Here is a 12,763-nt window from a genome sequence, read left to right as displayed (position 1 = left end):
TTACAAAAACATGATTGTATACGTCAATGTTATCACCATTATACATTTTAGAAACGAAGCACATCGAGTATCTTCAGCTTTTTAATATTAATATTAACGATGAATGAAACAATTTTGTGTAATTGCGATGGTTTGACGCATCTACTTGTTTTCTTGGCCAAAGCCGATTTATTAAGTTATTATGAAACTAAACGCTTGAAAATATACTTCTTGTAAAGTAAGAATGACTTCTTTGTTACTTTCATGAATGTCCAATATTATCCGGTTTCATTACAATTTTCTGCGAACCAATGGTAACTAATTGAATTCATGTCATTTATGTCATTCCGAATATATTCTTTAACTTTAAGACCTTAATCAACATGTTCTAACACTTAAAAATAATCATATTTCTATGTAATAAACACATTGAGTGATAAATGTTTTATTGTAAGTCAGTAAAAGACAGTAAAAAAAATCTAATAATAAATCCACTGTTTCATCTTTTTGTGTGTAAAACATAAAAAATGTTGACGTGCCAGGATGTTAAAAATAGTCCTGTTGTTATAGGCTTGATGTTATTACGGTTATAATGTGCACCAGATATTGGTGCCATAACCAAAGTACTGTAGAAAAGAAAACATTCTGGAAAATCTGGAATGATTGTAGACTGATCCTGGAATCTTTAAATCCTTGTGAGTCACGCCCGGCAGCTGGCCGAGCCCATCAACCGTGCGATAAGAGCCGACGGGGGCGAGGTTCACCTGGAGAAACCAGTTCAGTGTGGAGGGTGTGAACCGACTGACGGCTCGTGCTCACTCCAGTTTCTGCCTGACGTCCATCACACACCGTCTCCGTCCAGACCGGAGTCAGCATGCCTCTGCAGTCCACTCTCTCGGGCCGGGGCTCGGGCTCGCAGCGCCCCGTCAACACGCAGTCGGACGGGAGGTCGTACGAGGAGCTGAGGAACGAGTGTTTGCAGAGAGGGGTCCTGTTCGAGGATCCGGACTTCCCTGCCGAGGACGCGTCGCTGTTCTACAGCCAGTCGGTTCCAGTCAGCTTCGAGTGGAAGAGACCGAAGGTGAGATACGCTCTTTGACGCCGTGAGTGATGAGCAGGTGTTTGACACTAACCGTTGTTTCCATCAACTATTAAACGTCCGAGAAGATAAAGGACATGTTTATTTGCTGGTGAGTGTGAAGACGTTACGAGGCAGAACTCTTAGTTTTTATATCCAGAATAAATGTAATCTGCGAGCGACTCATAGAAGCGACCGGACCGGTTGTGCAGGAAAAGTAAATAAAGTCTAACTTTCTCCACAAATCAATCAGCAGCAGAAGAATGTCGAGGATCTTGTTCATCCTCAGAGTGATCAGACAGAAGTCTTCCCTCTGGCTCTCATCTGGACCCCACACCCCCGATACTATGATTATGTTCCTTCATCGCTTCATAAATGTTGATTTTTGCAGCACAAAATGCAAGTATTCCAGTCACTATAGTATTGTGGGGTGTTACGGTAACACAACTGCGCCCGAGTCATCGTGTCTCAGGTGTGACTTCATCACGCTCGATGGTCGCGGGGCGTCAGATGTAGGTGAATACCTGAGCTGCCTGTGTGTGGCGTGGCGGCGTGTGCGTCAGGAATGTGTGCCGCACCTCTCTCACTCCTGACGGCCGACCTGTTCTTCAGGAAATCTGCAGTAACCCCAAGTTCATCGTCGGGGACGCCAACAGGACCGACATCTGTCAGGGCCAGCTGGGTGAGTCCTCCTCTCGCCAGGCGCCCCCCTGCCGGTCACGTGACTGACCCTCTTGCTGTCGCAGGTGACTGTTGGCTTTTGGCCGCCATCGCGTCGCTGACGCTGAAGAAGGAAACTCTGGCTCGAGTCGTGCCTCATGACCAGTATTTTGACCGCAATTATGCCGGGATCTTCCACTTCCAGGTAAGGGAAGGGAAACGTATAAACGAGCACCTCGTTAGTGATGGTGTCGATCATGTGACCTCTGACCTCTGGGGCAAGAAATGTAATCCAGATCAAATGTTTTGGATCGTGAAATCAGTTATTTTGTGATCCAGAATCAGGGAATCCTTCTTACCTTTTATATCGGTTTCTCAAAGCAACATTTGATTAGATCTTCCTGAACCAGATCCTCGTCTTTAAGATGAACAAATCCAGATGAGCAGAACGAATATGAATCAGTTAGTGGTCCATCTAGTCTTTTTTGTTCATCCTCTTCTATTTATGATTTCTTCCGTGACGACTGATGTCATGACAAATGGACGTGAACAACTGCATTATGGATATATTTTTTTAAACTCTTAAACAAAATTCCAGATCGAACTTAATTGAAAAAAGTAGTTCACAGAAAAAGTTTTTATGAAGGGTTATAAAAAATAATTAGAAATATTAAATATACTATTTTGGTTTGTTATTCTATCTGGGGTTTATTTCAAGATATTTTTAATATTCACTTTATTATAAAGCGTTAATTGTTGGCAGAAAAAAACCAAGTGCAAAATATAAAAAAAATTAATGGATTATTTGACCAATTCTTTCTTTTTTTTTTAACCACATATACGTTCTTTAAATCCCACCCTGTGTTAGCATCAGGACTTGTTCCACGCACCAGTTAAATAGATATGAAGGTTTTATCCAGATTCAAACTAGGATGACAGAATCCTTCTCAACTCTCTGAACAACCCAACCTTTGAACAGGCGATGGGTCCCCCTGCTGGACAGGTGATGTAGCTGCAGTTGAATTGATTCCCTCTTCGTGTGTCCGCTCAGTTCTGGAAGCACAACGAGTGGATGGACGTGGTTGTGGACGACCGTCTACCGACGGTCAGGAACTCTCTGGTGTTGCTTCACTCCGCCTCCAACGACGAGTTCTGGAGCGCCCTGCTGGAGAAGGCCTACGCCAAGTAAACCCCTTTTCTGCTGGTGATGTTGGCTGTAGCGGAGAGAAGGAGAGACGGATGTTCTTCATCTTCCTCTCAGGCTCCACGGCAGCTACGAGTCGCTGAAGGGCGGCAGCACCATGGAGGCCATGGAGGACTTCACCGGCGGCGTGGGAGAAGTGTACGAAACCAAGAGCGCCCCGAACAACTTGTTCAGCATCATGAAGAAAGCTCTGGATCGAGGCTCCATGCTCGGCTGCTCCATCGACGTGAGTCCCCCCGGCCAGCTGGGATTCCGACCTGCTGTAACCTTTGTGCTCTGTGTTTTACAGACCAGCAGCTCGGCAGAATCTGAACACAAGCTGCCAACGGGCCTCGTGATGGGACACGCCTACTCCATCACCGGCCTCGAGGAGGTGGCGCCCCCCGCTGGATGGTTTGTAACAACGGTCTGGACGAGTGCTAACGCTGTGTGTCTGTGGTCAGGTCAATTACCGCGGCAAGAAGGTCAAACTCATCCGGGTTCGGAACCCCTGGGGTCAGGTGGAGTGGAACGGACCCTGGAGCGACAAGTAGGTTCCGAACATGTCGGTCCTGGACTTGATGCTGACGACGGTTTCCCCGTAGGTCCGGAGAGTGGGACTATTTGGACCGCGCCGACAAGAACAGGATCCTGCAGAATTCAGATGACGGAGAATTCTGGTGAGTGGGATAAGGGAGGAAAACGGAGTGCCAACAATCACGTCTTAATGTCACCAGGATGGAGTTTGACGACTTCCGACAGAACTACACGAAGGTGGAGATCTGCAACATGACCCCGGACTCGCTCACAGACGACACCAAGCGCCACTGGGAGGTCAACCTGTTCGAGGGCAACTGGATCCGAGGCTCCACCGCAGGAGGCTGCAGGAACTTCATCGGTGAGCAGACGCTAACTAGTACTGAGCATCCTGTCGAATATGAAATAGTTGAAAATGTTGACATTTTTTTAAATCGTTAATTTTTTTTATTTATATATAAATAAATCTAATTATTTTAATATTTTAATATCAAATTGTTTATTCTTCATGATTTAAACAATATTTTCAAGATAAATTAATTTTCTTTTACACATTGTTTGATATTCTAATCCCAAGAATTAAAAGATAGATTTTCCTAAATTAAATAGTTTTAATTTGCAGCCTTTTAAATTGAATATAATAATGTCGGTATAATAGTGCTTCTAGACGAAACCAAAAGATCAGAGAGCTGCTTGATCGTTCTCATGATTGGCCGAAAGTCGTATCAAGTAAAATAATTGGATGCTTAAAAAATGTAATTTCAATGAATCATTCATTGAAAAGTTAAATCCAAGCAGTCAATCTTCTGATGCTTGCCTACTTCATCGTGGTTCTTGTCCTGTTTCTCTCTTCAGACACGTTCTGGACGAACCCTCAGTTCAAGCTGGAGCTGGAGGACGCCGACGACGACGACGACGTGTGCAGCGTGGTCATCGCTCTGATGCAGAAGAACCGACGCCAGCTGAGGAAGGAGGGTCTGGATTTGGAGACCATCGGCTTCGCTGTGTACGAGGTCGGTCATGGTGAAACCTGAGCCGAGCCACTTTTGTCGACTCTTGTTTGAACCAACACTAGAGGGAGCCAAACATGTTCAATCCTCTGCCTCTAGTCCAGTCTTGACTCGCCTCTGTCACCTCAGGCTCCCAATGATTCGGACCAGCAGGGGAAAGACTTCTTTCGCTACAACGGGTCAAAGGCTCGCAGCAGGACCTACATCAACATGCGTGAGGTGTCTGAGCGCTTCACTCTGCAGCCCGGGAAGTACCTGCTGGTGCCCACCACCTTCCAGCCCAACCACGAGGCCGACTTCCTCATCCGCATCTTCTCTGAGAAGAAGGCCAACGCTCTGTGAGTGGGAGACCATGAACATCCGTCAGCTCAGCGTGGCAGCTATTGTCATCCATCAGAGACTCTGAGTAGAGCCAGGATTTTTTAGCTAAAAAAATCAATCAAACCTGATATTTAGTTCCCTTTAGCACTTATGTTACGGAAAGCAATAATAGTGCAACAACATTTCAAGCTTAAACGGTTTGATTCGTATTTTTTACAATTGATCATATTCTCTCTGTAGTGAAATGGGGAGTGAAGTGGACGCCGACCTGCCTGATGTGAGTAACTAGACATTATTAATCGAGCACAGATCGACGCTGCTAACGCCCGCTCTCAGCCCCCGATGCCCAGCTCCCCAGAGGAGGAGACCGAAGAGGAGAAGGGACTGAGACGACTGTTCGACCAGCTCGCCGGATCGGTAGGATGTCGGAGAGATGATTGACACACTTAGCCGTAACATTACGACCACTGGACTGAACCAAACCGAAGAAACTCATTAAGTTGTCCAAAATGTATTTCTTATGCATAATATGCTTTTAAAATCCATTTTATAACTTTATTTAAGTAAAAAATAAATGTGTATATATATATATATATATATTTAGTCTTGTAAAAGTACTCTTTTAAAGTTAAGTGTTAGGTGTTGGTAATTAATTTAAAAAAAACAAAACTATTTGCAACTTTGTTTTTAATCAACCAAAATGTTTTATTTATTTATATTTACTACACTGTACTTACATCGTTCACTAACATCTAGAGGGCGCCTCACACTCGCCAGTGTTGTTGGGCCAACAGGGGGCGCAGCAGTGAGCCATCCTCACATGATGATGCTCTTGTGTTGCAGGATCAGGCCATCTCTGCCCGAGAACTCATGGAGATGCTGAACGGAGTCCTGAGCAGACGTGAGTTTGACTAACAAACGTGAAAGATATGCAAGAAGCGTTGTGTATGGAGCCAACATACAATGATGCAACAGCCGTAGCAAACACATGAAATATAAAATGAGATAAAATTCAAATGTTAGTGCTAAAAGTGTAGATTTAAATACTTTTCAAGTGAATTCATTTGATCCATAACACCTTTGACCCTTAGCATTGTTAACATCTGTGTTTCTTTTTGTGTTTCCAGGTCGAGAGATCCAGTTTGAAGGTTTGACTCTGGGCACCTGCCACAGCATCATCAACCTCATGGACGTATCCTTCATCCACCAAATCTATTATTACTTGTAAAAAGAAAAGTCACTAAAATACTGTGCTTTCCACTTTAAATGGAGATGCATTTAAATATTAAGTATATCTTTCATATGTGTTCAAAATATATGTTTATTTTACCTTTATCTGCCTGCTTGATTTGTAATAAAATAATTATATTGGCGTTTAAAAATGAAATCTCTTTATTCTAATGTTTATTTTATTACAAATATTTCTAAATATAAATTAAATACATAGTTTTTTTGTGGCGTATTCACTACTGCAGACAATAATTTTTTTTTTGACATTTCAGTATTGATGTGAATAACACAACTTTTAATAAATGGGTGTGTTAGCATTAGTGTGGCGTTCCGTCTGTTTTCCTGAGACTCCGGCTCTCAGGTGGACAACACTGGGAAGCTGGAGTTCCAGGAGTTCAAGGTCTTCTGGGAGAAGATGAAGAAGTGGATTGTGAGTGTCAGTGCGAGGGTTGCGATGATGATTGTGTGTTTGACGTTGTCGTTCCTGTGGCTGTAGATGCTCTTCTTGTCATTCGACACGGACAGATCTGGAAAGATGTCGTCCTTTGAACTCCGGAGTGCCCTCAAAGCTGCAGGTCAGTTGTGAACCTTCGGATACAGTGAACGTTAAGTGACTTTAAAAGAATCCCAAGAGTGTGAGTTTCCGGTAAAGTTGTGCGTTGAAGTTTAATGGTAGAATCCGGATGTGCATGTGTGCAGGCATGCAGCTGAACAACAAGCTCCTGCAACTGCTTGGTTTGAGATTCGCTGATGAGCGCTACGACATCGACTTTGACGACTACCTGACCTGCATTGTGCGCCTGGAGAACATGTTCAGTACGTAACTGTGGGAAGCTACTGTCCCTTGTGGCCAGGAGGTTAACTGACTCGATGCTGTTTTCACCAGGAGTGTTCAAGGCTGTGGACGAGGCGCAGCAGAAGAGGGGGCGGGTCCAGATGAACATCATGCAGGTATGTCAAGCGTATCCAACATAAACAAAGGAAAAATGTTAAAAGTTTACGTCTCTGTCTGTTCAGTTCCTGATGCTGTCCATGAACGTGTAAAGTGGAAGTTATGAGCCGCTGGAAGAACAAACTGAGGTCGTCATCGTGAGACTGGACCAGGGATTCCGAACGTTGAATTTTTTTTATTTTATTTTTACTAAAGCAGCAGTTGTTTTTCTGCCACAGGGGGTGATTAATAAAGTTTTGAAAGTTATAAAGTGTCTACTGAAGACTTGTTTGAATCTACAATAAACATGAACATGCAATAAAAATAAGAAAAAATGTCAGTAGATGAAGAAATGCTGGAAAACATGGACTATACAGGTGTGCACAAAAACAAAACAATGTCCGTACAGCACAAGAACACACAAGAAAAAAGATTCCCATAAAATACTCACAGAAGTAGAAATATAAACGAATATTACGTTTTGTTTTATTTTCAAATAAATTCAGCTAACCATGTAACAAGAATGGACAGGAATTATTATTCACTTGAATATATTTTATTTTACAAATTAAATGTTTTGTTTATCACTTACATTTTATAGATATTATTTTATTCATCACAATTACATCTGTTTAATTATGTTGTATTCAGTCTTAACCGTAAAACAAATCATCACCAGCAATAATAGTTTTCTGATTCTGATCTACCACTTTCACCCAGTGAAGCTTAATTGTATTTATTTTTTAAATATTGTGGTACAATTATTGGAATTCCAAAAGGAATAAATATGGTTGAATTCGGGAATGTGAAAACATTTAAGACTGAACTATTATCAACGCGAGCGGGTGGAACCAATGTGTGAAATGTATAATCAGCGCTGTTACCGTCGTATTACCTGATACAAATAGTCATAGTTGAAAGTATGAAAATTTGAAATAGTCGAATTAATAGGTTTCACAGTTCTCTCTCGGATTTGTGACTGGTTTTGTCCCCCCCCGTCCTTTCGCTCGGTGGTCTCCTCCACGGTGTGGATCAGCATGGTAGCTACAACGTGGGGCAGAATTTGTGACACTTGGGGGAATTTAACGCGTTACTTTTGGTAACAGTCGACATTTCGAAGAATCTTCAACCGAAGCATTCGTTTTAAATCACAACAGAAAGGATTGAATCATGGTAAGATGTGGTTTTCTCAAATGTTGCTCGTTAGCTAGCTAGCGCTAGCATGTAAACAGACTTGTGTTGGAAAGAGATATACAACCCGTTTATAATTTACTTTAGCTTTAAGTTTACGTTATACATTTCTTATAAATTATATTTGCGCTTGTTTTCACTCATAACAATCCGTGAGTTATATTTGTTAAACAATAAGGCAAGTTCTACCTTAATTTAGTAAATTATTCATATACACATGTACCACGTTATATACCTTATTGTTGTCTTCATCTCAATGTAGTCACTTATTTATGTACACATGTACCACGTTATATACCTTATTGTTGTCTTCATCTCAATGTAGTCACTTATTTATGTACACATGTACCACGTTATATACCTTATTGTTGTCTTCATCTCAATGTAGTCACTTATTTATGTACACATGTACCACGTTATATACCTTATTGTTGTCTTCATCTCAATGTAGTCACCTATTTATGTACACATGTACCACGTTATATACCTTATTGTTGTCTTCATCTCAATGTAGTCACCTATTTATGTACACATGTACCACGTTATATACCTTATTGTTGTCTTCATCTCAATGTAGTCACTTATTTATGTACACATGTACCACACTATGTACCTTATTGTTGTCTTCATGTAGTCACTTATTTATGTACATATTTACCACGTTATATACCTTATTGTTGTCTTCATCTTAAGGTAGTCACTTATTTATGTACACATGTACCATGTTATGTACCTTATTGTTTTCTTCATGTAGTCACTTATTTATGTACACATGTACCATGTTATGTACCTTATTGTTGTCTTTTGTCTTCATGTAGTCACTTATTTATGTACACATGTACCACGTTATGTACCTTATTGTTGTCTTCATGTAGTCACTTATTTATGTACACATGTACCACGTTATGTACCTTATTGTTGTCTTTTGTCTTCATGTAGTCACTTATTTATGTACACATGTACCACGCTATGTACCTTATTGTTGTCTTCATGTAGTCACTTATTTATGTACACATGTACCACGCTATGTACCTTATTGTTGTCTTCATCTTCATGTAGTCACTTATTTAAGTACACATTTACCACGTTATATACCTTATTGTTGTCTTCATCTCAATGTAGTCACTTATTTATGTACATATGTACCACGTTATGTCCCTTATTGTTGTCTTCATCTAAATGTAGTCACTTATTTATGTACGCATGTACCACGTTATGTACCTTATTGTTGTCTTCATGTAGTCACTTATTTATGTACACATGTACCACGTTATGTACCTTATTGTTGTCTTTTGTCTTCATATAGTCACTTATTTATGTACACATGTACCACGCTATGTACCTTATTTTTGTATTCATGTAGTCACTTATTTATGTACACATGTACCACGCTATGTACCTTATTGTTGTCTTCATCTTCATGTAGTCACTTATTTAAGTACATATTTACCACGTTATGTCCCTTATTGTTGTGTACATAAATAAGTGACTACATTGAGATGAAGACATGTACCACGTTATGTACCTTATTGTTGTCTTTTGTCTTCATGTAGTCACTTATTTATGTACACATGTACCACGTTATATACCTTTTGTTGTCTTCATCTTAATGTAGTCACTTATTTATGTACACATGTACCACGCGATGTACCTTACTTTTTTCTTCACTTATTTATGTACATATTTACCACGTTATATACCTTATAGTTGTCTTCATCTTAATGTAGTCACTTATTTATGTACACATGTACCACCTTATGTACTGACAACTGTCTCTGCAGCCTCACCGGAAGAAGAAACTCTTCATTGAGAAGAAGAAGGCTGTGACCTTTCATCTGGTCCATAGAAGTCAGAGGGATCCGCTGGTCACCGATGAGAAGGCACCACAGCATGTCCTCTTGCCCGCCAACAAGGTACTACAAAGTCTGCTGAGTATTTAAGAAGCCTAGTCACGTCTCACTGAGATGCACTGGATTATACATCGTTTCTGGATGAAGTTCCAGACATTACAGTGTTGAGATGAATTGGACAAATCCAGTAGTTGCGGTGACATTGGTATTGTTGCAGTGAAGTTATGAATATAAATCATATAACATTATTACTAAAATAAATTGGCGTATATTCGTCATTTGATCGACTGATCAGGATGACATCATCATTGTGGTGTTGGCAGGATTAAATAGCTTGTAATTGTTCATCCTAATTTTACTGTGTGACTCTCAGGGCGAGGCGGAGAAGCGGCGTGAGGAGCAGCGGGAGTTTGGCGTCTTCTACGACGACGACTATGATTACCTTCAGCACCTGAAGGTTTCTGCAGATCAGGTGGAGATGGTGGCATCTGGTTCTGCCCACACCGATAAAAACACCCTCCTGCCCAACAGAGACGAATCCGAGAGTGCAACCGTAAGTTGATTCAACGAGCTATAAGATAATGACCACCCATCTAAGGTCAACGGTTGTGTTGTAGTCGTCCTCCATCAACCTGCCGTCGTCAGTCTTCGCCTCCGAGTTTGAAGAGAAGGTCGGTCTTCTCAACAAAGCTGCTCCCATCTCAGGTACTGTCTTTCGGAACCGTAAGCTGCTTTAGCTCACAGTTCTGATCGTTTCTGGATCCTCCGTCATCTGCAGGCCCTCGTCTGGACATGGACCCGGACATTGTTGCGGCTCTGGACGAAGACTTCAACTACGAGGACCCAGACAACATCCTAGAGGATGATTTCATCCTGAAGGCCAACAATCCAACAACAGACCGTCTGTACGTGACTTGTATGTGTGTCTTGTCATATCTGAACTCAGGAGGGCGCTAAAGGGCGCCTGTTGCTGTTTCATCTCTGGATATGTGTCCATCTCCTGGTTGTCAGTCTTGACTCAGTCAACGTTGTTGTTTTAACTCTTGAGTTTTTTGTATTTGTTGGTCTCTCTTTTTTGTATACAATCCTCTCTATTGTGTTGACTTTCGAGGTTCCGACCCAAACGCACACAACTCTTTTTGCCATAGAAAGAATCATGAAGCAGCAGAATTGTGTGGTTGTTTTGTTGACATCGACGGCTCTTTCCTCTTGGAGTGATTCAGATGATGGCAGAGATGGTTCGGGTATAAGACTGCTGTCACTGGTTTGTCACTCCTACTTCGGGTCCGTGGGTCAGATCCAGGACATGCCAGTGTCTCTTTTTTTATGCCCCAACAAGAGGCGTTTACGCTCTGGGTGGAGAAGATGACCTGATGTGTAACTAGTGCTCTGTGAGAGACGTGGAGGAGAGCAGCTGATCCTCACAGCTTTTGATTGTGTGACAGAGATGAAGGTGAAGATGATGATGAGTGGGAGGACACGGACGAGGAAGAAGACTTTGACTCAGAAGGGGCGTTTTCAGAGGATGAGGAGGGAGGAAAAGCAAAAGAGTTCCTCTTCATGGACGAGGAGACGAAGAGTCGCTTCACAGAATACTCCATGACGTCGTCCGTCATGAGGAGGAACGAGCAGCTGACTCTGCTGGACGACCGCTTCGAGAAGGTCAGTTGGTCAAACTTTAAGATGAATAATCTGTCGCTCACGTCCGTGTTTGTCTTCAGTTCTTTGAGCAGTTTGACGACGACGAGATCGGCGCCCTGGACAATGCCGAGCTGGAAGGCTTCATCAACCCGGACAGCGAGCGTCTAGAGGAAGTGATCAAGGATTATTTCAGGCAGAAGGAGAGGGAGTGAGTGAACCACGGTCCTGCAGCCTAGTTCTGCTCTCTGACTCCGTCCGTCTCACAGGTCTCTACGGCCCGACGACTTGGGTCCAAAAGAACTTCAGTGTGTGATGGAGGAGGAGGAGGAGGAGGACGACGACACAGAGGACCAAGAGGAGGTGGAAACACTCGTGGTGACGGCACCAGAGGAGAAGTGGGACTGTGAGACCATCATCAGTGAGTTCAAACTCCCTGTTCTTGCTCTTCTGCGTAGTGGACAGTCAGACTTGACGAGATGGTGTTTTAACACCCTCTCCAGGCACATACTCCAACATCTACAACAGACCTAAAGTCATCAAAGACCCTCCTAAGGTGAGACCCATCTTCCGGTCACCATGGAAACGGGAGACATTTATTTTACTCTCCTTCCAGCTGAAGCCGATCCGAGTGTCCAGCAAGACCGGGATCCCCCTGGATGTCCTTCCTACAAGGGGCCCCACCAGCAAACAAGCGGAGCGCATGACCCGCATCAACGACTCGGACTTGCCCCGGGTCTCGACCCAGCCCCGCATCAAGGAGGAGAGCAAGGAGGAGCGGCGAGCAAGGAAACAAGTCATCAAGGAGGAACGAAAGGTGAGCTAGTTTGACGTCTCCTCGAGTCTCAGGAGCTGAGTGTGTGTGTGTGTGTGCAGGAGCGGAGGGTAGAGAAGAAGGCCAACAAGACAGCGTTCAAGGAGGAGAAAGCTCGACAGGAGAAGCAGATGTTGAACCTGCGGAGAAACGTTCAGGGTCTGAAGCTGTCGTAGCTTCTGTTCATCACAGACTCTGAAATGTTATTAAACAACGTTAACAAATCTTCCTGTTCTGCTGAGGAACCCACTTTTGGAAAAAAATAAAACTTTATTTACACAATAAATTCACACACAGTTGATTTGTCACCAGTGCAGCTGCCAGAGGTTCCTCCAGGTGGC

General features: G+C 42.7%; 2 protein-coding genes across 3 annotated transcripts; both read left to right on the top strand.

The window, feature by feature from the left end:
* The first annotated feature begins 769 nt into the window (after positions 1-769).
* On the top strand, positions 770-7,200 carry capn9 (calpain 9). 2 transcript variants are annotated; one of them, XM_087801965.1, is made up of 20 exons: positions 771-1,060; positions 1,670-1,739; positions 1,804-1,922; positions 2,769-2,902; positions 2,979-3,147; positions 3,211-3,294; positions 3,365-3,450; positions 3,506-3,580; positions 3,638-3,798; positions 4,293-4,450; positions 4,577-4,785; positions 5,009-5,045; positions 5,105-5,185; positions 5,612-5,669; positions 5,896-5,960; positions 6,360-6,428; positions 6,495-6,573; positions 6,698-6,814; positions 6,885-6,949; positions 7,016-7,200. In XM_087801965.1, the coding sequence occupies exons 1-20, from the start codon at positions 854-856 to the stop codon at positions 7,040-7,042; spliced, it is 2,070 nt and encodes a 689-aa protein (XP_087658091.1). In that variant the 5' UTR covers positions 771-853; the 3' UTR covers positions 7,043-7,200. The 2 variants fall into 2 exon arrangements, with proteins under 2 accessions (XP_087658082.1, XP_087658091.1); XM_087801956.1 differs by having other exon boundaries at positions 770-1,060; positions 2,979-3,294.
* A 748-nt stretch (positions 7,201-7,948) lies between these two features.
* Positions 7,949-12,647, top strand: ltv1 (LTV1 ribosome biogenesis factor). Its single transcript, XM_087801945.1, has 11 exons — positions 7,949-8,102; positions 9,902-10,033; positions 10,344-10,523; positions 10,588-10,675; positions 10,749-10,875; positions 11,416-11,632; positions 11,692-11,819; positions 11,878-12,029; positions 12,112-12,164; positions 12,225-12,425; positions 12,485-12,647. Exons 1-11 carry the CDS (start codon positions 8,100-8,102, stop codon positions 12,596-12,598), a joined length of 1,395 nt encoding a protein of 464 aa, XP_087658071.1. The 5' UTR covers positions 7,949-8,099; the 3' UTR covers positions 12,599-12,647.
* The last annotated feature ends 116 nt before the right edge of the window (positions 12,648-12,763 follow it).

The sequence above is a fragment of the Callionymus lyra genome, chromosome 1 (assembly GCF_982586985.1).
Source record: "Callionymus lyra chromosome 1, fCalLyr1.hap1.1, whole genome shotgun sequence".
Taxonomy (NCBI): Eukaryota; Metazoa; Chordata; class Actinopteri; order Syngnathiformes; family Callionymidae; genus Callionymus; species Callionymus lyra.
Note: the sequence above shows the minus strand (reverse complement) of the source record. Positions and strands in the feature narration are given on the sequence as shown.